The 26,642-nt window shown below is 37.0% G+C and overlaps 1 protein-coding gene and 1 pseudogene across 5 annotated transcripts in view; both read right to left on the reverse strand.

Moving 5' to 3' along the window:
• The window catches only part of Fut8 (fucosyltransferase 8), a 214,964-nt gene that overhangs the window by 76,444 nt on the left and 111,878 nt on the right, over positions 1–26,642 (reverse strand). For all 5 annotated transcript variants that reach the window (XM_052185600.1, XM_052185602.1, XM_052185599.1 and 2 more), the window contains one exon: positions 11,191–11,305. In XM_052185600.1, coding sequence (XP_052041560.1) covers positions 11,191–11,305 — 115 coding nt within the window. The remainder of the gene's footprint in view (positions 1–11,190; positions 11,306–26,642) is intronic.
• LOC127688092 (uncharacterized) lies at positions 11,774–11,873 on the reverse strand (annotated as a pseudogene).

Genomic DNA, 26,642 nt, shown 5'->3' on the forward strand with positions numbered 1-26,642 from the left:
TTTCCCTGTGGTATTCTGTAAAATTTAAGTGTGGAAACTTAATGAAGACAAGATATCAAGATACACAGTTGAAAAGATATCAAGATATGGAGTTTACAGACTGGTACTTGGCATCAAAGGTAGACTGTTAATGTTTAGTATAAAATAAAAAAGCTTATCTTGTTAAGTAGCAATTGGCTTATTTTACTTATGTCTTTAAAGACTTTAGCTCTTTGCCTACATATCTCTATCAAACATTTTAAACCAATTTCTAAAAAACAAATCCGAAATATCTAATATAAAGTAGCAAACAAACGAGAAACATTTCTTTTGCTGTTGATCTAGGAAAGAGTTATACCATTTCTAGCTATTCCAGGTAACTTCTACAAGAGCACTGCCTCCAACTCTGGAGATCTCTACAGGAGGCAGTCTTGGTAATAATTTGCTCCCATAAGGGCCACAAGAAAAGGCAGAGATTAGTGAAGCATATCCAGCCTAAGGTCCCACTCTAGTATATGAAGCAAACAAAACTCCTTCCAAAAGCAGAAGAAACATTACATCAACTCCCACTCATCTTTTATAAAAATGTGCAGATTATTTCTTTAATTAATTATATTAATAATAGAAATTAAATTATTTAACTAATAAAAGTTAATACTTTTAACTTCTCTCTGCAAGTTTACAACCAAATTTCCAGTTGAAAGGGCAAAAATAAAAACAGCATGCTTAGAAAATTAAGATAAAACTTCAGGAAGGTCCTCTATCATTTTACTTAAGGTGCTTCATTAGACTTTCTTACCTTAAAACCAAGACTACAAAAATGACATGGCAAGTTTTGGGTTTGTGTGGGTGAGGAAGGCAGGAAAACAAGAAAGAAAAGGAGTGATGGGGTAGAAGTGAAGACACAGCTATTAGTTAACCCCACTTAGGGAGGATGAAAAGGTGAAGCAACAGCACAAGAAACTGCATGATACCATGCTCCTGACCAAGGACTCCTGCCAGTTTAGTCTTTCATTAATTCTCTCATTTATTCTCTCTCCATCTCTCCCTCCCTCACTCCCTCTCTCCTCCTCCACCCCCATAAATAATAACAGAATGGTTTTTAAAGGTATAAATAAAATATAAAAATTTTTAAAACTAAAAATATACACAAAACCTGGAATTTAGTCAATAGTATTGTTATATCTTTTTCTTGTTTTGAAAATGAATTGCAGTTGAATAATAGGTTCTCCTTGTAGAAAACTTTGTAGAAAAAACACAGTAACGTAGTAATTTACTGTATGTTAAATTGCTTAAACAAAATGGTAAAGAATTTTGAACAGTAAATTAAGTAAAATGAGTTAGTTTAGAGCACTGTTAATTATGTAAGGGTAGTTTGAGAAGAGAAAGTGCTCTTAAATGCTTCTCCCTTTTAAAAAACAGTATTTGAATGAGTCTAGAGAAATTTATTCTCAAGTAACAATGGATTCTCTTTGTCACAATGTACATGTAGAGGTTAGAAGGCAACTTATGGAGTCAGTTCTGTCCTTCCACTATGTGGGCCCCAGGCACTGAACTTGGGTCATCAGAGTTGATGGCAGCCTCTTTATCTACTGAGCCATCTCGTTAGTCCCCTATTTTAACAGTTTTTACATGTACACTGACTTGTGAAACCATTACCATAATCAAGATACTAACTGTTCAATCAAAACAAACAAACAAACAAAAAACAAAATGAAAATCTTGTGCTACCCCTTTTGACTTATTTTATGAGTGAGTGTGTGCATGTGTGCACACGTGTATGTATGCATGTATGTATGTATGTATGTACGTTTGTATGTATCCATTCCTGGTACTTACAGAGGCTAGAAGAGGATGTTAGATTCTCCTGGGACTGAAGTTACAGATGTTTGTAAGCTGCCATGTGGTAATTGGGAAATGAGCCTAGGTCCTTCGTAAGAGCAGAGAGTATTCTTAACTGATGACCATTGCTCCAGATCCTGTTAATCCTCCAGAGTCATATTCTCCAGACATTAATCCCTGGAAAGCACTGATTTATTCTCTATACAAACGTAACAACAGTACTTGGCTTTTGAAGATGGTTTTTCACCAGCCAGTATGATGCTTTTGAGATTCATTCAAGTGGAATTGCTTCATTTCATTTTGCTAATGAGTAGTACTCTATTGTGTTGCTCCCAGTATACCATAGCTTATTGGTCCATTGGATGAGTGACACTTTGAAGCTATTAAAAATTAAATTACTATAAGCATGAGTATATAGGTTTCTGTGTGGTCTTGAGTATTAATTTTTCTATGGAAAAGAAAACCAAGAATGTGTTTGCTGGGACATATGGCAGGGTTATATATAACTAGTATTTGGAAACTGGCACCCTTTCCTAGGATAGCTGTGTGATTTTACATTCCCATGAGCAATGAATGAGAGCGAGTTACTTCACATACCTGGTATTTTGGGTTTGTTTTGTTTCCCTTTTATCCATCCTGACAGGTATCTCTTCATGTCTTTAAGTTGCATTCCCTTAACAGCTACTAGCCATTTTTTTTCCTGTGCTTACATCTAATCAATGTATCTCATATGAAGTTGTCTGTTGAAAATTTGTGTCTATTTCCCAATGAGATTGTTTCTTGCTATTGGAATGAGAGGTTGCAATACATGCTACATACAAGACTTTTGTTTTTTATGTGAATTGTAAAGATTTTCTTCTCTACGACTTCTCATTCTCTTTAACAGGGTAATAATTTGTAGATCAAAAAATGATATTAAATAGGAGTGGTGATAAATAAATTAGTATTTCTTCAAATATGTTCTTTAATCTTTCATCCCAGTTTTCTCATTTGAGCTTTCAAGGAGGAAAATATAAAGATATTTTGTTCTTGTTCCAAAGGCCCCAGGCATCTGCTAACCCCTTCAGTCTTCATTCACTGCTGCTCCATTGGCTGAAGGTCTATTGCCTTAGCCTCCAGTGAACCAGTTCTTTTCTCGGCCACAGCTACAGTATCGAGCACTGGAAGTCACTGTGTTTTCACTATTAAAATTTCCACTCAGTTTTTCTTCTATCTATTTCTTTGCTGAGGCTTTCTATATTTTTTTTTTCACTTGTTTCAAGCCTCTAATTGCTACTGGAGAGTTTGTTAAACCTTTGTAAGACAATTCCAACACCTGTGATGTCTCTTGGTGTCTGCTGGCTATCATTCATCATTTAAATTGAGATTTTCCTGGTTCTTGGTATGTTGAGACTCTACTTTCTATTTGCATTTTCTATTTTACTAAGCACTCACATTGCTTGGATTCACAATGAATGTTTTGCTATCTCTTTAAGGGCCTTGGTTCAAATGTCAATTTAACTGTTAAAATCTTTTCAGCATTGTAGTGAGATCATTCTGCTTTAACTGATCAAAGGGCACGTAGGAGTATGATTTTAAGATTTGTCACTAAACCATATGTATAACATAATCAGTTTTAGAATTGTAGTATTACTTCTAACTTTTGGAAAACTTTCACAATAAGATGTTGAACAAATACACCAAAAGCTGAAGAATTCCAATTGCAGATCACCTTACATTCAAGTAAGTTAAATGAATAAGACATTTGTTAGGTATGTTGGCACACTCTCTGAGATGAATTGGGTAGGAAGTGACAACTGCAATATTACTAGCTATTCCATTTCTAGAACCACAGATGTTAACTGTGTCATATGCAATTCTGAAACTTAATAATAAATTATAGAAAACCTTTTTATTATTGATAACTAGGTCTAAGAAATAAACTTAAAATAATAACTTGGAGTGAGTTATAGTAAGCACAGTATCACAAATTCAGAAACCCATTAAACATGTCAAAAAATACTTATTTTTTTTTGTCAAAAATGTCTAAACTGTGAAACCACTTTGGCAAGAACTTTGAGTGGAGGAGCTAAATTTACAATTTACTGTAAACCATGCCTAAAGTAAACATACTACTCAAAAGTAAGAATTATAAAGACTATTGCCAAATGTCATCAAATTTAAAAATGAAGAAATAAAAGCAAATGACATAGTAATGTATGTAGAGAATTTGACAAAATATGCAAAAAAATGTACTAATTTGCAACCCCACCAGCAGTGGAGGAGTATTCCTCTTTCTCCACATCCTCGCCAACATCTGCTGTCTTCTGAGTTTTTAATCTTAGCCATTCTGACTGGTGGGGTTGCAAATTAGTACAACCACTCTGGAAATTAGTCTGGCAGTCCCTCAGAAAACTGGGCATGTCACTTCCGAAAGATCCTGCTATACCACCCCTGGGCATATACCCAGAGGATTCCCCAGCATGTAATAAGGACACATGTTCCACTATGTTCATAGCAGCCCTATTTATAATAGCCAGAAGCTGGAAAGAACACAGGTATCCCTCAACAGAAGAATGGATGCAAAAAATGTGGTATATCTACACAATGGAATACTATTCAGCCATTAGAAACAATGAATTAATGAATTTCTTAGGCAAATGGATGGAGCTGGAGACCATCATACTAAGTGAGGTAACCCAGTCTCAAAATATCAATCATGGTATGCACTCACTAATAAGTGGATATTAGCTTGGAAAACTGGAATACCCAAAACATAATCCACACTTCAAATGAGGTACAAGAAGAACGGAGGAGTGGCCCCTGGTTCTGGAAAGATCCAGTGTAGCAGTATAAGACAAAACCAGAACAGGGAAGTGGGAAGGGATGGGTGGGAGAACAGAGGGAGGGAAGGGGGCTTATGTGACTTTCTGGGAGTGGGGAACCAGAAAAGGGGAAATCATTTGAAATGTAAATAAAAAGTATATCGAATAAAATTTTTAAAAAAATTAAAAAATTAAATTAGTTCAGTAAAAAAAAAGAAAAAAAAAAAAAAAAGAAAAGCTAGGCACAATGGTGTGTCTCAAGGAAAATGAAACAAAGCAGTGATAAACACCTGAGGAGTGACATCCGATGTTGTCCCCTGCCTGTCCCAAGTGTGTGTGTACTGCTACACACATGCACCCACACATAAACATGCACACAGGATAGGACGTAAAGATGGCAGGCAAATAACCAATAAAGATATATCCAACTACGGTCAAGAGAAAATACAAACCAAACCCATGGATTACTATTCAAAACATGCAAAATGCTAAACTAAGATGAACTATACCGTACTGCCTTCCTTCCCACAGCTTGGATGGGCCTGCCCTCCCTCTCTCCCTCCCTATTGACCCATTTTCCCGCTTCCACCAGACACTCAAACAAACAAACAAACAAACAAATAAATAAATATGAATTATGCCAATATTAGAGAGGATATGGGAGACCTGGTTTAAGAGTATAAACAGGTACAGCAGGGTAAAGGTGCTGCTGACACATGGCAGAAGGAGAGAGTACCAGTTTAGCTGTCCTTTGACCTCATGTGAATTCATGTCTACTAGTAGATGGCTGACTAAAACCAACTCAAAGGCATCTTTAGAGGTTCCTTGCTTCACAATGTCATGTCAGGGCTTTTCCTTTCCTTGATGTTTCATTTTATTCATTTTTTTCTTTTTTCATTTGCACATGTATTATGGCTTCAGGTTTTGTGTTTTTATGGGATTCCTTAAGTGTGCTGTTGAGTGGGTCTCTGCAACTATACCTGTTGCTTACGTCTTTATGGGGGGGGGTCTTTTCCTTCTGTTTGTTTTTGTTTTGATTTAATTTAATTTAATTATGATCCCTCAGGTGCCTGTTATGAGAAAGCAAGGAGGTAGAAATATGGGAGGGGAGGTGGGGAAGAACTAGGAGGATCAAAGGGAGGGGAAACCATAATCAGGATAGATTATATGAAAAAAATCTATTTTCAATTAAAAGAATAAGAAAAACCTATTACATAATATTTAAATATACCAGTAGCAAAGATTAGAATTCTGAGAATTGTGCTGAATAGATACCTAAATATTTCCTTTATCATATCATTCTCATTGAGAATCAGAGAAGACATTCCTCTGAAATTAGATTTTCAATAAAGATGATGAATCTAAAACTATGACCATCTGATATTTACTTTATTTATAAATTGTTGAAAATATTAAATTCCTGGGCATCTAAATTATTACAGAAAGCAACGTATTAAGGAAATCTAAAGTACTGTAAATGTGTCCATTTCTGTAATTGTCAGTTTGAGATGCAAGACAAAAGGAAGAATGAGTGAAAATCTGATAAACTTTACTCAATTAAAAAAAAATAAACACACATTCTACTCTTAGGTATTTAAAAAAGACGAAAGCATAAGCCCATGTAAATATCTGTGGCTGGATGTTCAGGAATTTATTCATGATAACCTCAAGATGGAGACAACTAAATGTCTTACAAAAGGCAAAATAAATAAAAAGTGGTGCATCCACAAATGTAGTATGACTCATAGTTAAAAGTAATAAAATATAGATACATACAATGTAACCCAAAGAATATATTTTTAAAAAGAGGGAGAAGAAAATAAAGCAAGTGGCAGGTACTTATTACAGTATGCTGAGCTGATGGTGACCTGACCATAGTTCAAATACAGTGGCTGAAAGTTTAATGAATATGTGGAAGCTCACAAACCATTGTCATTTCTATTTTATTAGTAAAGGAGATGATGGTTCTGTGCCACAACCTGTCCAAATTTCACTGAATGAAGATCTAGTTGATAGGAAATAATTACCTCTCCCTTGTAGGAGGTAAAATGGTTCTCATTCTAAGAGAACATGCCAACACCAAGTTTGATTTTAGTGATCCCCTAAACACTTGATCACCCCCATTTACCTGTATGAAAACAGATGCTTAAAATATACAGAAGCATGTCAAGGACTGCCCCTTTGCTTCTAATCATTTTTTAAAAAATAATTTAATTATTTTTATTTTATGAGCATTGGTGGTTGAGAGTGTCAGATTCTGTGGAACTGGAGTTGCAGACAGTTGCGAGCTGCCATGTGGTTGCTGGGAATTGAACCTAGGACCTTTGGGAGAGCAGCCAATGCTTTAAACTGTTAAACCATCTCTCCAGACCTACTTCTAATCTTAAAGGGTTCTTGTACATGGAAACTATGCTATCATAGAATTACCAAAGGATTGAGTTGAGGAAGTTTTATGTTTACTTCAACTTAAAGCATCTCTTATTCAGTTTTAAATGTCTCTAGTAATTCTGTTTTTTCTTCAAAACAATTTTCTCTCAACTTACTGCCAGTTGAAGATGCTTCTATTCCCAGTATTTCAGCTCCTTCAATTACTTAGAAAGGTCTACTGATTTTATTTCTCTACTCTCTCCAAGTTTGTCTCCACTTCCAATGCAAGCTCTCAACACCTCTCAATTTGTCCTGCCTGTACTACAATCTCCTTGTTCTACATGATTTCTCTCCTTCTAGTCTCTTCAAATACTAATATAGTTCAACAAAAATACTACTTATAGGTTCTGTCATTTGTTGTACCTTTGCTGTACAACAAGTATTTTAAACCTAAGCTGTCACTAGCTTACTGTGGCTCAGGGCCCTGGGTTTAATCCCTAGCACTGAGGGGGAGGAACAAAGAAAGCTAGGATGTTGTGAAACCAAAATCAGAAATTGTCTAGAGAATACTAACAATAAGATAAAATTCAAAAGGTTTTCCTGACAAATATCTAAGACTATATATGCATATTAGTAAGAATTTTAAAAGAACACACCCAAATGACATAAAAGGCCCTTAACAACTTGACCAGTATTTATTTCTTGTTAAAAAGATATCCATAAAATAAATATCTTTAAATAATCATTTAATGTTCATATAACATATAGTTTACCTTCAATAATCAAGCTCCTGAACCACTTTGCAGATTTCCATAACTTTTTTTCATACAATCAAAAATCCAGACAAACTAAAAAGTTCAGCTCACATCTGGGATCCTGCATTACTTTTTCCTGCCATAGGCCGGCCACTGTTTTCAGCACACACTTCATCTACTATATCCTTTGCCTTTCTGTTGTGAAGTCAGACTTGACCACTTTCAGAGTTAGGTTCAGATAATGCATCATCCACAAACTTTCCTTGATGTCTCCTTTGTCAAAATGCCAATATGCATTTCCTACAAAACACAGCATGCTCACAATTGTAGTTTGTATATATGCAAGCAAGTAGTTCCTTTTAGGTCAGTTTTAGACACTTTGAACTACTGCTGTATTTGTGAGTTATAAAACACTGTTTCTTTGAATAAATATGTAGAGTGAGTAATTTTTCAAAAATGCACTAAAAAATTTTTAAAAAGCAAAATTTGTGGCTATTGTGAAGGGTGTCATTTCCCTAATTTCTTTCTCAGCTTTTGAGCATAGGAAGGCTACTTATTTGCTTGAGTTGATTTTATAACCAGCCACTTTGCTGAAGTTGTTTATCAGCTGTAGGAGTTCTCTGGTCAAGTTTTTTGGGTCACTCAAGTATACTATCATATCATCTGCAAATAATGATAGTTTGACTTCTTCTTTTTATCCCTTTGACCTCCTTATGTTGTCTAATAGCTCTAGCTAGTACCTCAAGTACAATGTTGAAAAGATATGGAGAGAGGGGGCAGTCTTGTCTAGTCCCTGATTTTAGTGGGATTGCTTCAAGTTTCTCTCCATTTTAGTTTGATATTGTCCACCGGTTTGCTGTATATTGCTTTTACTATGTTTAGGTATGGGCCTTGAATTCCTGTTCGTTCCAAGACTTTAAGCATGAAAGGATGCTGAATTTTGTCAAAAGCTTTTTCAGCATCCAATGAAATGACCATGCGGTCTTTTTCTTTGAGTTTGTTTATGTAGTGGATTACACTGATGGATTTCCATATATTGAACTATCCCTGCATCCCTGGGATGAAGCCTACTTGATCATGGTGAATGACCATTTTGATGTGTTCTTGGATTCGGCTGGCAAGAATTTTATTATTTTTGCATTAATGTTCATAAGAGAAATTGGTCTGAAGTTCGCTTTTTTTGTTGGATATTTGTGTGGTTTTGCTATCAGCGTAATTGTGGCTTCATAGGAGTTGGTAGTGTTCCTTCTGTTTCTATTTTATGGAATAGTTTGAAGAGTATTGGTGTTAGGTCTTCTTTGAAGGTCTGATAGAATTCTGCACTGAAACGATCTGGTCCTGGGCTTTTTTTTTTGGTTGGAAGACTTTCTATGACCCCTTCTATTTCATTAGGGGTTATGGGGCTGTTTAGATGATCTATTTGTTCCTGATTTAATTTCAGTATTTGGTATCTGCCTAGGAAATTGTCCATTTCCTCCAGATTCTCCAGTTGTGTTGAGTATAGGCTTTTGTGGTAGGATCTGATGATTTTTTTATTTTTCTCAGTTTCTGTTGTTATATCCCCCTTCTCATTTCTAATTTTGTTAATTTGGATACTGTTTCTGTGCCCTTTGGTCAGTATGGCTAAGGGTTTATCTATCTTGTTGATTTTCTCAAACCAGCTCCTGCTTTTGTTGATTCTTTGTATGGTTCTCTTTGTTTCCACTTGATTGATTTCAGCCCCAAGTTTGATGATTTCCTGTCTTCTACTCCTTCTGGGTGAATTAGCTTCTTTTTGTTCCAGAGCTTTCACGTGTGCCATTAAGTTGCTAGTGTATGCTCTCTCCCGTTTCTTTTTGGAGGCACTGAGGGCTATGAGTTTTCCTCTTAGCACTGCTTTCATTGTGTCCCATAGATTTGGGTATGTTGTGCCTTCATTTTCATTAAATTCTAAAAAGTCTTTGATTTCTTTCTTTATTTCTTCTTTGGCCAAGGTATCATTGAGTAGAGTATTGTTCAGCCTCCATGTGTATGTGGACTTTCTGTTTTGTTGCTATTGAAGATCACTCCTACTCCATAGTGATCTGATAGGAGGCATGGGATTATTTCAATCTTTTTATATCTGTTGAGGTCTCTCTTGTGACCAATTATATGGTCGATTTTGGAGAAGGTACCATGAAGTGCTGAGTACTAAGCTCAACCCCAAGTAGATCAAGGTCCTCCACATAAAGCCAGACACACTGAAACTAATAGAAAAGAAACTGGGGAAGACCCTTGAGGGTACAGAGGAAAAATTCCTGAACAGAACACCAATAACTTATGCTCTAAGATCAAGAATTGACAAATGGGACCTCATAAAATTAAAAAGTTTCTGTAAGGCAAAGGACACCATCAAAAGGACAAATTGGCAACCAACAAATTGGGAAAAGTTCTTCACCAACCGTGCTTCTGACAGAGGGCTAATATCCAATATATACAAAGAACTCAAGAAGTTAAACCGCAGAAAACCAAAAAACCCTATTAAAAATGGGGTACAGAGCCAAACAAAGAATTTTCACCTGAAGAACTTCGGATGGCTGAGAAGCATCTTAAAAAAATGTTCAACATCATTAGTCATTAGGGAAATGCAAATCAAAACAACCCTGAGATTTCACCTCACACCAGTCAGAACGGGTAAGATTTAAAAACTCAGGAGACAGCAAGGTGTTGGCCAGGATGTAGAGAAAGAGGAACACTCCTCCACTGCTGGTGGGGTTGCAAATTAGTACAACCACTCTGGAAATCAGTCTGGCGGTTCCTCAGAAAACTGGGCATGTCACTTCTGGAGGACCCTGCTATACCACTCCTGGGCATATACCCAGAGGATTCCCCAGCATGTAATAAGGATACATGTTCCACTATGTTCATAGCAGCCCTATTTATAATAGCCAGAAGCTGGAAAGAATACAGGTATCCCTCAACAGAAGAATGGATGCAAAAAATGTGGTATATCTACACAATGGAGTACTATTCAGCCATTAGAAACAATGAATTCATGAACTTCTTAGGCAAATGGATGGAGCTGGAGAACATCATACTAAGTGAGGTAACCCAGTCTCCAAAGATCAATCATGGTATGCCACTCACTGATAAGTGGATATTAGCCTAGAAACTTGGAATACCCAAGACATAATCCATATATCAAATGATGTATAAGAAGAACAGAGGAGTGGCCCCTGATTCTAGAAAGGCTCAGTGCAGCAGTGTAGGCAATACCAGAACAGGGAAGTGGGAAGGGGTAGATGGGGTAACAGGGGAAGGGAAGAGGACTTATGAGACTTTCGGGGAGTGGGGAGCCAGGAAAGGGGAAATCATGTGAAATGTAAATAAAAAATATATCAAATAAAAAAGCAAAATTTATTTTCACTTTTTATCTTATTATGATTTTTTTTCCATTCAAGATTTATTTCTTAACCTAACCTTACCTGGAGATATGTTATTCTCCGCTGGACCAGTTCTGTCAGATCTTTGGCCTCTTTTTCACGCCAATCCCCTGCTCCATCTGTTTGACTGAGGTAGTATAGATCTGTCATGATAGACCTGTGAAAGTAAGCAACATTGGAGGTCCACTTATATGTACTGTTTCGCTGCATTACATAAAACCATAAAGGAGCCAAATTGTTCCAAAAAACTAATGCTCGGGTTTATGATGGTATTTGTCTTTTATTTTCCATTAAGACAATGAAGCTTAAAATTTAAGTCTCTAACACACAATTCATCCCTATAGCAAATCTTTTTTGCCAAAAAAGACACACAACTTTCCCCCACAAGCTAATCAGATACACCAATAAAAACAAACAAACAAAGTATACAGACTGCAATTCAGCAGACATGGCACTGGTATCTGAGTAACACCATAGTGTACTTGCTTATCACCTCACAACCTCTAACACTCCACTCTGAGTAACTGAAACAATGTCCTAAATAATAAAGCATTAATGAATTCTTTGTTTAAAGGAGCAGGTACTAAGATTTCAGGTTGTGTGAACCTCTGTTGCTTTTGTTTCTCAAAGTATGTAATGTTTCATAAATTTTCATGTCACCCTGTACAGAGGCCATGCTAATTCCTGTATCATTCCAGTTTTAGTATGCCTACTGCCAAAGGGAGCATTCTTTGTTATCTGTGTAGCAGTAAAGTTGCCTTAAGCAATAAGCAACCGAATAGGCGTGGCTCTCTTCCAATAAAACTTTATTAACCAAAGTAGGAAAATAGCCACATTTTGCCCTTCGGCTATAATTTGCTGTTCTCTCATCAAAACTAATGTGATAATTAAGATTCTTTCTCACTCTAGAGCCATCAGTAATTCCAATCATAACATGTTAGATATCCTTGCAATAAATTAAAATACTCTGTAAACTGTAAAGAGATAGTTTAGAATTGGTAGACATGACTTTATCTACATTGCATTAAATAAAAGCAATGGTTTTCACTTAGTATTAAAGAAAGTAAAAAAGCATTTGTCTCTCTCTAACAAGCCCCAACAATCATCAGAAAATACATACATAAGCAGTTACTTACTATGAATCTCTATCATCAATGCTATTGACTAAGCTACTGTCTTCTCAAACCAGGATTATTATAATAGCTTTCTGACAGTTCTCCCAGCTTCCAGCCTTGCCTATGTGTACTTTATCCATAGTGGCCTGATTAGTAATCAAATAACACTTCTGCTTTGCACTTAACACTAAGTTGACCCTTCAAATCACTCAAGAATCAAAGCCAACGTCACTATTTTGACTTACATGACCCCATGCACCATGGCCCATCATTTCCTCTGATCCCTTCCTAATGGCTTTATTGTTTATTTTATTTCAGTCACATAACCAAGCAAATATCCTTAAAATATTTGTTCAAATATCACCTTCTCCATAAAGCTTTCCTAGATTAACATACTATTAAGAGGCCAACATCCTAGCACAGTTTGTCTTCCTCCCTCTCTCACTTTCCCCCTCTCCATTCCTTCCTTCCATTCAACTCACAGAAAACCATCTGGACTATGAATGATCATATAGTGAATATGTGATAACACATTTGAAAAAAGAAAACAATTACTGATTTGAAAATGACAATTAAAATCTTAAATACAGTTTAGACTATTCAGCCTAAGTTAGTAGAAGAAAGGCTTTAAACATACTTTGAAACAATGGATCACTTTCAAAGGATTTTTAAGGCATTTATTGGTATCAATATTACCTACTCACAGGATACTCTGAAAACTTAATGTAGTGTTTCTAAAATGTAGTGTTTTATGAATTTTTACATTTGTTATTCTTATTTAAGATTAAAAATAATTTTTATATAGAAGAAAACTTTAACTGCCTCTTTTACAAATCAATCTGCTAGGTTATACACTGAGAACAGTTTTAAATATTTTTTTCATATTATTAAACTGAGCTCCCTCTGAAATATTATGTAGCCCACAATACTCTTTTTCTGTTGTTGCTGCTACTGAGTTAAAGTTACTCCTTTCCATGCCTTGAGTATGCTCTCTAAGTGTCCCCAAGGGCCCATTGTGATTCAAGTCTTAAATCTTCAGGGTAGGGCACACTGGGAGTTGGTAGGATGAGAATGGGTCATCTTAAAGGAGGTCCTAAGGTTCCTGGGTGAGGAGCACCCTCAAAAGAAGCTATGTGACAACATTTATATTCATAGTTTTAACTGTCTCCCTCTCTCCTTCCCTCCCTCTACCCCTCCTCTCTCTCTCTGCCTCTTTCCTCCCCTCTCAGGCTACCTGTTTGGCCATGTAAGCTCTTCTACACATCTCCACCATATTGCTGTGAGGACTTCTGCTGGAACTAAGCCAGACAGTACCAAGCCTGTAAACAAGTCTCTTATCTTTATAAAATTGGCTGTTTCCAGATATTTCACTGTGGTAATGCAAACCTGCTTAACATACTGACCACACGGAATTACGATTTGAACTGAAGCACAGAAGTCTTTAACTAGTATTGTGCTTTAAAGCTCAGCTGGAAATTTGCAATATTTTCTCAGTTTTATAGCCCTCAGTCACAACACACTCACAGTTCTATATATCTCATAGGTTTTACAACATCCACTCATTTCCCCCTACTCATCAAGTAGTAATGGTCATGAAACCTACTGCAAATTTCAGTGTTAAATACGTGTTACTGCAGAAGACAAAGCACGGTAGAATGAAAACCCAATCTATTAGCACATGCTTACAGGAGGAAAGAAGAAAACCCAATATGATATGCTTAGCTTTAAAATTAAAATGAGAACGTGTGCATATGTACATACATAGGGAAAAAGTAGTAAGCTTGATTGATAGTTATAGTTTCTAATGGGAAAAAAAAACACATTAAGCCTAATTTGGAAGAAAGGCTATAAAAAGTGTTGTGGCTTAGGCTCTTTCCTCCTTATTTATGTATTTTTCTTTAACACAGGCTCTGGCAATGTAGTCCAGCCTGGCTTCAAACTTGTGACTTTCTTGCATCAGTCTCTAGAGTATTAAGCTCCCAGGTATTAGCCTCTATACCTAGCTATGGTTTCTGGTCTTAGAAATCAGCAGTTCTGTACCACCAAAAATTAAAGCAGAGTTCTGAATTTCTTAATGAATTAGTAAACTTAAAAAGCAGTTTATTAGCTGGGTGTGGTGGCACACATCTGTAATCCCAGCACTTGGGAGGCAGAGACAAGCGGATTTCTGAGTTCGAGGCCAACCTGGTCTACAAAGTTCCAGGATAGCCAGGGCTACATAGAGAAACCTATCTCGAAAAACCATATATATATATATATATATATACACACACACACACATATATATATACATATATATGTATATATATATATACCTTTAAACCTACTTATACGCATACTAAGTCTCAGAAATTCATTTTATCCCAACCTGTGTGGAATTCAGAATGATCCAACAACTAGATGACTAAACATAAGAAAAGTGCTCAATAGCATTTGACATAGAAAAATGCAAATAAAACTATAATGTGACAACCATTGGCTTGCAACCATTCCAAGCTCAATTAATATGATACACACACACACACACACACACACACACACACACACACACTCAGAGGGGGGGAAACTCTCAGACACTTGGCAGGAATATAGATCAGTTCAATCATATGATCTAGTTATCTCACTTCTAAGTACATACATGATATCTGTAGGAAATATAATCAGCATATCAAAGAAATACCTGCCTGCCCATGCTTATTGCTGCATTAAACTATAACTAAGAAACAGGATCAGTTTAGATACACATCCTTAAGTAAGGATATGAAGAAACAGGCGTCTTAGTTAGGGTTTCTACTGCTGTGATGAAACACCATAACCAACACAACTTAGGAGAGGAAAGGCTTGCATATCCCAAGTCACAGTTCTTTAAGGGAAGCCAAGGAGGGAAACTGGAGGCAGGAGCTCATGCAGAGGCCATGAAGACCTGTTGTTCACTGGATTTGCTCAGTCGACTTTTTTCTTATAGCACTCAGGACAACTAGCCCAGGGATGGCACCACCCACAATGAGCTGCCCTCCCCCCCACCTCATCAATCACTAATTAAGAAAATGGCTGGTTTGCCTACAGCCAATCTTATGGAGTCATCTCAGTTGAGATTCCCTTCTGCCAGATGACTCTAGCTTATCTGAAGCTGACATAAAACTAGCGATCACAATAAGATATTGTGAATCAAAACCAAATAAAAACTCTTCTGTATTTTTTCATTAATAACATAATTGAGACAGACTAGACAACCACTTCTCCTACCACCAAATTCACACACACACACAAAAATATTTTAGAAGGGGAGAGATAGGAGTGATGCTCAGAGGGCCAGAAGAATGAATCGAAATGTGCAGTAGGGATCAGGGGGCAGGGGAACAGAGGACTGGGATGGGAGAGGCTCCCATACTCAATGGGGATGACATTAGCCAAAATGCCCAACAGTGGGAAGATGGAAACTGAAGAGAACACCTCCAGTAGATAGCTATGGTACCCAGGTGAGACAGGGGACCACCCACCCATCTTCAAATATTTTAACCCAGAATTGTTCCTGTATAAAGGAAATGCAGGGACAAAAATGGAGCAGAGCTGAAAGAAAGGTCACCCAGAGACTAGCCCAACTTGGGATCCATCCAATGCACATACACCAAATCCTAACACTATTACTGATACCATATTGTGTGTGCAGAAAACAGCCTGGCATGGCTGTCCTCTGAGAGGCTCTACCAGCAACTGACTGAGACAAATGCAGATACTTAGAGTCAACCATTAGATTGAGATCAGGAACCAATATGGAAGAGTTAGAGGAGGACTGAAAGAGCTCAAAGGGATTATAACCCCTTAGGAAGAACAACAGTGTAAATTACCCTGGACCCCTCAGAGCTTCCAGAGACTAAGCCAAAAGCCAAGGAGCATATATGGGCTGGTTCATGGCCCCAAGAAGAGCTGTAGCAGAGCACTGCCTTGTATGGCCTCAGTGTGAGAGGATGCACTTAATCCTGTGGAAACTTTATGCAGGTGGGGGTGAGGTGGGGGTGGGTTGGCAGGTGGGGGAGTATCCTCTCAGAGGTGGGGGGGACTAAGTAAGGGGTACTGGGAAAGGGGGCAACTTCTGGAATGTTAATAAGTAAAATAACAAAAAGAAAAAGAAAAAAATAGAAAAATAACAAGAGAAAATACAAAGACCACAAATGTAGCCAGATTTTAAGATGAAGTTTCAATTGAGTATTTTCATCTACAAAGAAGAATGAAATCCTGTCAATCTCACAAGATGGATGGTACACTGTGTTGGATGAAATATGAAAGATACAGAAAGGTAAGTACCACATTTCTTTTCCATATATAAAAGTTTTTAAAAGTCAACTTTCATATAAAATAGTGCTAACTAGATGTTGAGAAAAAGGGGGTAGGGTATATAAAGGGGGCTAGATTCAGTCATTGTACAATGTACACATATTGAAGCAACACATGAATTCCATTAATAACCACAATCAATATGTTAGCATAAAAATGATTAAGGCACAACAATCGGTCAGAATACTAATCCATCATAACACTCTCTACTCCATATACTGTTTGATTTTTAAAACACAAACCCCTCACAATCAGATACCACATAAGGAAGTTATGACAGGAAAGAAAGTAAAATTTATATTATTTCTTCACCAACTCAATGATGTTTACAAGATACATTGCTACAAAATGTAGTTTTTTGTGTTAAAGGCCTGAATAAAATCAAATAAGAAAGTTGTAGCCTATTACTAAGTGATTAAGAAAGCATTCTTCAGAAACCCTTGGTTTTCAGTGATTTTACACCTCAGTCACGTTCCCAATAAGATCCCCAAAGCAGGACATTTTGCTGTCTTTTGCTTTTATCATGAATGTAACAAGGAATCCCCTAGTTGGGCAGTGAGTATGGTGGCTTCATATAAGGCCACATCCAGGCCTTCCATATATAAGGCTAGGCAAGATTAGATACCAGGAAAATGAGCGTACAGATGCCTAATGACAATGAGTACATTAGAATAGACTGTAGAGTCAGCCAGCTATGAGGAAATGATGTCTAAGTTTTTATATTGCACTTCCCAGAGTGTTTCTTCTATTTTCATAATCATAAAACTTTTATATGAAAAGGGAAGGCATCTAGTCTGTCTTAAATTTGCCATCAGGGACACTATAACACAGAAGGTTTTCATTTATTTCTGATTCAAAATGCTAAAACATAAAAACTTCCCTCAAGGGCCAGTATAATTCATCCAAGAATAATCTGAAGGTGAAGATTCAACATTCAAGATAAACTGGAGTAAGAGAGATTGCTACAAAGTCTAGTCCCTGGGTAAATCTGGTTCAAAGACAAAAATTATTTGAAATTTGCCTAAACTCGCTGTGCTAGTTGGTCATTTTCATTGCCAGTTTCATTAGATTTAGAAGCACCAAGTCAATGAGGGTATTTTCAAAAAGGCCTGACTGGGGATTGCATTGAATCTGTAGATTGCTTTTGGCAAGATGGCCATTTTTACTGTATTAATCCTGCCAATCCAAGAGCATGGAAGATTTTCCCATCTTCTGAGGTCTTCTTGGATTTCTTTCTTCAAAGACTTGAAGTTCCTGTCATACAGATCTTTCATTTGTTTCGTTAGAGTCACACCAAGATACTTTATATTGTTTGTAGCTATTGTGAAGGGTGTCATTTCCCTAATTTCTTTCTCAGCTTTATCCCATTTATCCTTTGAGTATAGAAAGGCTACTGATTTGCTTGAGTTAATTTTATATCCAGCCACTTTGCTGAAGTTGTTTATCAGCTGTAGTTCCCTGGTGGAGTTTTTGGGCCGCTTAAGTATACTATCATATCATCTGCAAAGAGATAATTTCACTTCTACCTTTCTAATTTGTATCCCTTTGACCTCCTTTTGTTGTCTAATTGCTCTAACTAGAACTTCAAGTACTATATTGAATAAATATGGAGACAGAGGGCATCCTTGTCTAGTCCCTGATTTTAGTGGGATTGCTTCAAGTTTCTCACCATTTAGTTTGATGTCTACTACTGGTTTGCTGTATATTATAGATAGCTTACGGAATACTATTCAGCTATTAAAAACAATGAATTCATGAAATTTCTAGGCAAATGGGTTGAACTGGAGAATGTCATCCTGAGTGAGGTGACCCAGTCACAAAAGAACACACATGGTATGTACTCACTGATAAGTGGACACTAGCCCAGAAGCTCGTAATACCCAAGAAACAATTCACATATCAAATGATGCCCAAGAAGAAGGAAGAAGAGGTCCCTGGTCCTAGAAAGGCTCAGTGCAGCAGTGTAGGGGAATACCAGGACAGGGAAGCAGGAAGGGGTTGATTGGGGAACAGGGGGAGGGAAGAGAGCTTAGGGAAATTTCCTGGAGGTGGAATCCAGGAAAGGGGAAATCATTGGAAATGTAAATAAAGAATATATTTAACAAACAAAAAAAAAAGAAAGAAAGAAAGAAAAAAGAAAGAAAGAGAGAAAGAAAGAAAGAAAGAAAGAAGAGAAGAGAAGAGAAGAGAAGAGAAGAGAAGAGAAGAGAAGAGAAGAGAAAAGAAAAGAAAAGAAAAGGAAAGAAAAGAAAAGAAAAGAAAAGAAAAGAAAAGAAACACTGCCCCAAAAAAGGCTTGACTGAAGATTCAAACAAAAGTAGGCAGTGCCTTTCTGTGTGTTGGGGCTCCAGACTGAATAAAAAGAATAAGCAAGTGGAACACCTGCATTTCTCTCTGCCTCATGACTACAAACAATATGACCAATAGCCTAACATCCTTGCCAACTTCAGTTTCCTGCCATGGTATATAGTTTCCTGCCACTATACTCTTAAACTGAGAATCAAAATAAACTTTTGGTCTTTAAGTTGTTTCCTGTCAGATAGTTGGCCACAGTAAAAAAGAAAGTAACTGATACTCTTGATCTCATGTCTACACGTCTAAGAATAGCTAAAAATAAGTTTAGAATAAGTCCTCCTTATCCATCAGAGATACATTTGAATACTCCCATCCAGTAGATTCTGGAAACTATTTACAGTACCATTTTTTCCAATCCATACAAACCTACAGTAACATTTAATTTATAGAGTATACATAGTAAGAAATCAATGTCTACCTCTGCAATTTGTGGTATGAAGCAAAGCAAGGACTTCATAAAAATAAGTACTACAACACTGTGATAGTCTACCTGGTAACAAAGATAGCTACTAAGTGACTGTCAGTTAGCATATGCAGTATGGATTGAATATACAATGAGAGTATTCACATCCTAGCAAGATGATATGAGATCTCACTGTGCCACTTGGACTGGTATGCAATTTAAAACTTGTAAATTATTTATTTCTGGAATTTTCCATTTAGTATTTTTGGACTGTTGTTGACAACGACTAACAGACTAGAAAGCAAATAACAGATAAGAGGGTAATTCTGCTTAGTTCACAGGGTTATTGAACTAGTAAGGTGATTGATTATATTGATAATGAAGACACTTTATCTAGTGTTTAGCATATAGATAATCCTCGGTGAATTATTAGTTTCAATATGTAAGTACTAGGAAGAATGTTTTATTTTCACTTTAAAATATACCTGGATGTCTACAGAAAAACATTCAAAAGTTAAGAAATTCAGTCAAAGGAATTCAAAAGTTGAGAGAAGTTATAAACATTAAGGATAATAAGAGTCTCAAACAAATCACATCTCAAAGAAATTAAGATTGTTCCTCCTCTCTTCATGTATGTATGTGTGTATGTATGTGTCTGTGTGTGTGTGAGAGAGAGAGGGGGGAGAGAGGGAGGGAGAGGTAGAGAGAGAGAGGGAGAGGGAGAGGTGGGGGGGAGAACATAAAACACAAAGATCTGATCTGAAGAACTCTTAAAACTCAACATTTTAACCAGTTCTTGAACCTTCCAAGTAAGTGGGAAACAAAACAAAGTTACTAGGCCACAACAGCTATGATCAAAAAAAAATCTTACAATCTATAAGCCATTAGCCTATCAATCTTTCCCTACCATAAGACAGTTAACTATATCCCTTATCTCTAAAGTCCTTTTCCAGCCTTCTATAATGGCCTTTTTTATATCAGCCAGTCTCTAATCAGGACACTCAGCCATAAGTGTTATTTATTATTTGCTATTAACAATGCTGCCATTACAGATTACTGATAATGAGATACTACAGACTCAGCAAGGGAGATGAGAGTGCTGCTTCTCAGACAGCTTTTTCAAGAGCTTTAGTCAACATAATTGAGAAATAGATGATTGGCTATTTGGCTCTGTGAGCCTTCCTGTCCTTCAATTTGAAAACTGTTATCATTTAAAAGCAGAAAGAAAAAGTTCCAGCAATTATTTCATAAACTGGTATCTGGCAGGATGAAGAAGGCAAAAGAATCAAAGTAGCAGAAATTAAGTGGAATACAGCTCTGACATGATCTAAAGGGTGATACTACAAAAGCCCACAGTAGACTCAGAGGTCAAGGTACAAATCTAAGCACTGAAATCATAGTATCATATAGATAATAAAACCACAATGGCAAAAACAATCATCCCAAAATATTTACTTCCATCACACCATTTCAAAAAAGGGGGCTGAGTCCAGTCATAATTTATGATAAAAACAGCAAAACAAAAACAAAACAAGAGAAACTATTTGGCTGCATTACTATGAAACACAGTGGCAAGCAATGATGAGAACGAACTTTGCTGGAGACCCAGTGGTGCTATGGCTTGAGATCTATGTAGCAGGGAAAGTGCGAGTTGGCAGCATACTTCTCTACGTTCTTCATCTATAGTTAAGATTTATTTATTTTATTATTTGATATGTGAGTGTTTTTCTTGTATGTACAAAGGTGCACTGCATGTGTACCTGGTGCTGAGAAAAGTCAGAAGACTGCACAGAATCTCTTGGCACTGTAGTTATAGATGGTTGTGAGCTGCCATGTGGGTGCTAGGAATTAAACTCAATTCCTCTATAAGAGCAACCAGTACCATTAACCAGTGAGCCTTTTCTATAGCCCTCTACATTCCTTAAAAACTATTACTAATTACTACCAAGTGATTACCCACTTTGGTAGTAGACAACTGGACCTTAGCAGTTATTAGATCATACATAACAGATTAATCAAATAAATACTGTTTTGCTAAAATTATCAGGTAAGCTAAAACCCAGACATAAGCATGATATTTGGCTTCTAGGCTATGTTCTAATCTCATATTGGGTACCATTACTGACTATGAGAAAAACAAAGGATGTTTTTTTCCTGAATAATCCTGGAATTTAGAGTAACAAACTATGGTAGTCATGTTGCAGAACAGCATCAAGTAGAGAATAAAAGAACTTCTTCCCTACCTTTCTTACCACCAATCTTAATCTCTACTATGAAAACCGTCTTGGAGGTAGGCCGAGCTCTTCTCAGCTCTGGCCTTAGAGCAGTCTTGTCTAAACTGAATCTGTGCTCATGGAGATGCACCTACAGATATTACACCTACAGCAGACCCTACAACTATGCAATGCAATAAATACTATGTGCTTTCAGCTGGAGTCTGATGAACCCTGCTCATCTAAGAGTCCATTATAATCTATAATTACTTGAGATTATCCAAGGAAAAAACACAAAAGTAAGCTCCAACAAGAAGATGCATGTAAGAGGCTTGGTTTAGTTTAAGGATGCAGAGAGACTGGGATGGGAAAGAGGGAAGTGAAGTGGTGATTGAAGAGGAAGGGTGGCAATACCATGTCAGAAAAAATGGACTTTTAGTCAAAATCTGTCACACGGGACAAACAAGCTCACTTATTATAACAAAGAGGTTGCTTTATTACGAAACCGTAATAATTACATACACAAGGGTATACAGATGAAGCAAATATTAAAAGAACTAAAAAGAAACTCCCACATCAACAGAACTAGTAACAGCAGGAGACTTGATATCTCATCTCCAGCAATGCACAGATCATCCTGACAGGAAATCAATGGGTGAACAGTAGACTTTAACACTCAGACAAATACAACATTCTAATGAGAGTTAAAAACATGTTCTCCTGAAGCACACATGAACATTTTACAGGGTCCATGATATGTTATGCTTTAAATAAGGCTTAACAAATATAATAAGATTAAAATCATATTAAGGAAATATCATTCAGCCTTCCATTACCCCCTTCCTGAACTAGGGCTCTAACCCAGAGTCTTGCATATATTAGATGGATGCTTTACCACAGGGCTTTCCCCACAGCCTAATATTGGGTACCATTACTGACTAAAACAACTACAACCACCACAACAAACAAACAAACAAAAACTAAGGAAATTTTTTTCCTGAAGAAATAATAGGTAATCGATTCACAGCCTTGTGGCTTAGATGTAAAAATAAGAGGTAAATCAGGACATTATCCCAAGACAAAGTGTGAACACAACAAGCACACGCTTCGATGCAAGAGTGCCAAGAGCTTTCAATAGTTGTAAACATCTATATCTAAAAAGAAATATCTTGATACACTCAGCAGCCAGCGAGGAGGAGGCAGCTTGCACAAGTGAGACCAGCCCTGCAGATCAGAGGATCCTGTCCGGAGGCTTCTGGCAAGAGCCTTCCACCTCCAGATCAGGAACACCCAGGGCCACAACATTACATCTCCAAGCAGTGCAGGAAGCCAGCTATACACCCAGCAGCCAACACTGAGGAGAGAGCCAGCACAGCCTGCATCCAGAGTTGATCAGGGCCACAGAGCTACATACCCAAATACAACCCCAAGATAGTGGGTCTCGGTCACAGTCTTTGCTCCTGTGAATGTGTAACAGATTGGTAGGCAGGGTTCACCAGAGTAGAGGATTGATTGGGACACACCCCACCAGGACTCCATCTGCACCCAGGAAGTCAGCAGCACCACAGCAATTTGTGCCAGGGGAAAGGTCACCTAGGGTTGCTGAGATAGGCCTGTAGGCACACAGGAGGGGCAATCTCCAGCCAGTGACAGCAGGCCCAACAAATACCAGAGATAACCAGATGGCAAAAGGCAAATGTGGAAACATTCCAGAGATAACCAGATGGCAAAAGGCAAACATGGGGATGCTGCTAACAGAAATCAAGGCAATATGACACCATCCGAACCCAATTCTCCCACAACAGCAAGTCCTGGATACCCCAACACACCAGGAAAACAAGATTTGTATTTAAAATCACAGGTCATGATGCTGATGGAAGGCTTCATGGAGGGCTTCAAGAAGGGCATAAATAATTCCCTTAAAGAAATACAGGAAAACACAAGTAAACAGGGAGAAGCCCTTGAAGAACTAAGGGAAAACACAATAAAACAGGTGAAGGAATTAAACAAAACCATCCAGGATCGAAAGAAGAAGGTAGAAACAATAATGAAATCACAAAGGGAGACAACTCGGGACATAGAAAACCTAGGAAAGAAGTCAGGAGTCATGGATCCAAGCATCAGCGACAGAATACAAGAGATAGAAGAGAGAATCTCAGATGCAGAAGATACCATAGAAAACATTGATATAATAGTCAAAGAAAATGAAAAATGCAAAAAGCTCCTGACCCAAAATAACCATTAAATCCAGGACAAAATGAGAAGACCAAACCTAAGGATTATAGGTATAAAAGAGAGTGAAGATTCCAACTTAAAGGGCCAGTAAATGTCTTTAAAAAAATTATAGAAGAAAATTTCCCTAACCTAAAGAAAGAGATGCCCATGAACATACAAGAAGCCTATAGGACTCCAAACAGACTAGATCAGAAAAGAAATTCATCCCGCCACATAATAATTAAAACACCAAATGTACTAAACAAAGAAAGAATATTAAAAGCAGTAGGGGGAAAAGGTAAAATAACATATAAAGGTAGACCTATTAGAATTACACTGAATTTCTCACCAGAGACTATGAAAGCCAGAAGAGCCTGGGCAGATGTCATACAGACTCTAAGGGAACACAAATGCCAACCCAAACTGCTATATCCTGCAAATCTCTCAATTACCATAAATGGAGAAACCAAGGTTTTTCATGACAAAAACAAATTTACACAGTACCTTTCCACAAATCCAGCCCTTCAAAGGATAATGAATGGAAAACACCAACAAAAGGAGGGAAACTACACAAAAGAAGAAGTAAGAAAGTAATCTCTTCTTTGAACAAACCCAAAAGAAGATAACCACACAAACATAAAAATTACATCAAAAATAGCAGGAAGCAAACATCAATGGACTCAATTCCCCAGTAAAAAGACATAAACTAACAAACTGGATTTATAAACGGGACCCTACAATTTGCTGCAAACAGGAAACACACCTCAATGTCAAAGACAAACACCACCTCAGAGTAAAAGGCTGGAAAACAGTTCTCCAAGCAAATGGTCCCAGGAAACAAGCTGGAGTAGCCAATCTAATATCCGATAAAATAGACTTTCAACCAAAAGTCATCAAAAAAGACACAGAATGACACTTTATACTCATCAAAGGAAAAATATACCAGGAAGAACTTCTCAATTTTGAACATCTATGCCCCAAATACAAAGGCACCTGCATTTATAAAGGAAACTTTACTAACGCTTAAAGCACACATCACACCCCACACAATAATTATGGGGGACTTAAACACCCCACTCTCTTCAATGGACAGATCAGGGAAACACAAACTAAACGGAGTCACAGTGAAACTAACAGAAGTTTTGGACCAAATGGATTTAATAGGTATCTATAGAGCATTTTATCCTAAATCAAAAGAATATACCTTCTTCTAAGCACCCCACGGTACCTTCTCCAAAACTGACCATATAGTTGGTCACAAAACAGACCTCAACAGATATAAGACAATCGAACTAATTCCATGCCTCCTATCAGATCACTATGGAATGAGGGTGGTCTTCAATAGCAACAAAAACAACAGAAAGTCCACATACATATGGAAGCTGAACAATGTTCTACTCAATACCTTGGAAAAGGAAGAAATAAGGAAAGAAATCAAAGACTTTTTAAAATTTAATGAAAATGAAAGCACAACATACCCAAATTTATGGGATACAATGAAAGTAGTGCTAAGAGGAAAACTCATACATAGCTCTGAGTGCCTACAAAAAGAAGTTAGAGAGAGCATACACTAGCAGCTTAACGGCACACCTGAAAGCTATAGAACAAAAAGAAGCTAATACACCCAACACCCAAGAGGAGTAGAAGGCAGGAAATCATCAAACTCAGGGCTGAAATCAACCAAGTTGAAACAAAAAGAACTATAAAAGAATCAACAAAAGCAGGAGCTGGTTCTTTGAGAAAATCAACAAGATAGATAAATCCTTAGCCAGACTAACGAGAGGGCACAGAGACAGTATACAAATTAACAAAATCAGAAATAAAAAGGGTAAAATAACAACAGAAACGGAGAAAATTCAAAAAATTATCATATCCTACTACAAAAGCCTATACTCAACAAAACTGGAAAATGTGGATGAAATGGACAATTTCCTAGACAGATACGAACAACCAAAATTTAATCAGGATTACATAGACCATCTAAATGGTCCCATAACCCCCAAAGAAATAGAAGTGGTCACTAACAGTCTCCCAACCAAAAAAAGCACAGGACCAGATGGCTTTAGTGCAGAATTCTATCAGACATTCAAAGGAGACCTAATACCAATAGTCTTCTAACTATTCCACAAAATAGAAACAGAAGGAACATTACCCAACTCGTTCTATGAAGCCACAATTTGGCTGATACCAAAACCATACAAAGATCCAACAAAAAAAGAGAACCTCAGACCAACATACCTTATGAATATCAGTGAAAAATACTTAATAAAATTCATGCCAACCAAATCCAAGAACATATCAAAATGATCATTCACCATGATCAAGTAGGCTTCATCCCAGGGATGCTTCAATATACAGAAACCCATCAATGTAATCCACAACATAAACTCAAAGGAAAAAACCATTGGATGCTGAAAAAGCTTTTGACAAAATTCAGCATTCTTTCATGTTAAAGGTCTTGGAAAGAACAGGATTTCAAGACCCATACCTAAACATAATAAAAGCAATATACAACAAACCGGAAGCCAACATCAAACTAAATGGTGAGAAATTTGAAGCAATCCCACTAAAATCAGGGACTAGACAAGGATGCCCTCTGTCCCCATATTTACTCAATATAGTACTTGAAGTTCCAGCTAGAGCAATTAGACAACAAAAGGAGGTCAAAGGGATAAAAATTGGAAAGGAAGAAGTCAAATTATCACTATTTGCAGATGATATGACAGTATACTTAAGTGACCCAAAAAAAAAAAAAAATCCACCAGAGAACTCCTACAGCTGATAAACAACTTCAGCAAAGTGGCTGAATATAAAATTAACTCAAGCAAATCAGTAGCCTTTCTATACTAAAAGGATAAA

This window comes from Apodemus sylvaticus, chromosome 6, assembly GCF_947179515.1.
Source record: "Apodemus sylvaticus chromosome 6, mApoSyl1.1, whole genome shotgun sequence".
In the NCBI taxonomy this organism is placed as follows: Eukaryota; Metazoa; Chordata; class Mammalia; order Rodentia; family Muridae; genus Apodemus; species Apodemus sylvaticus.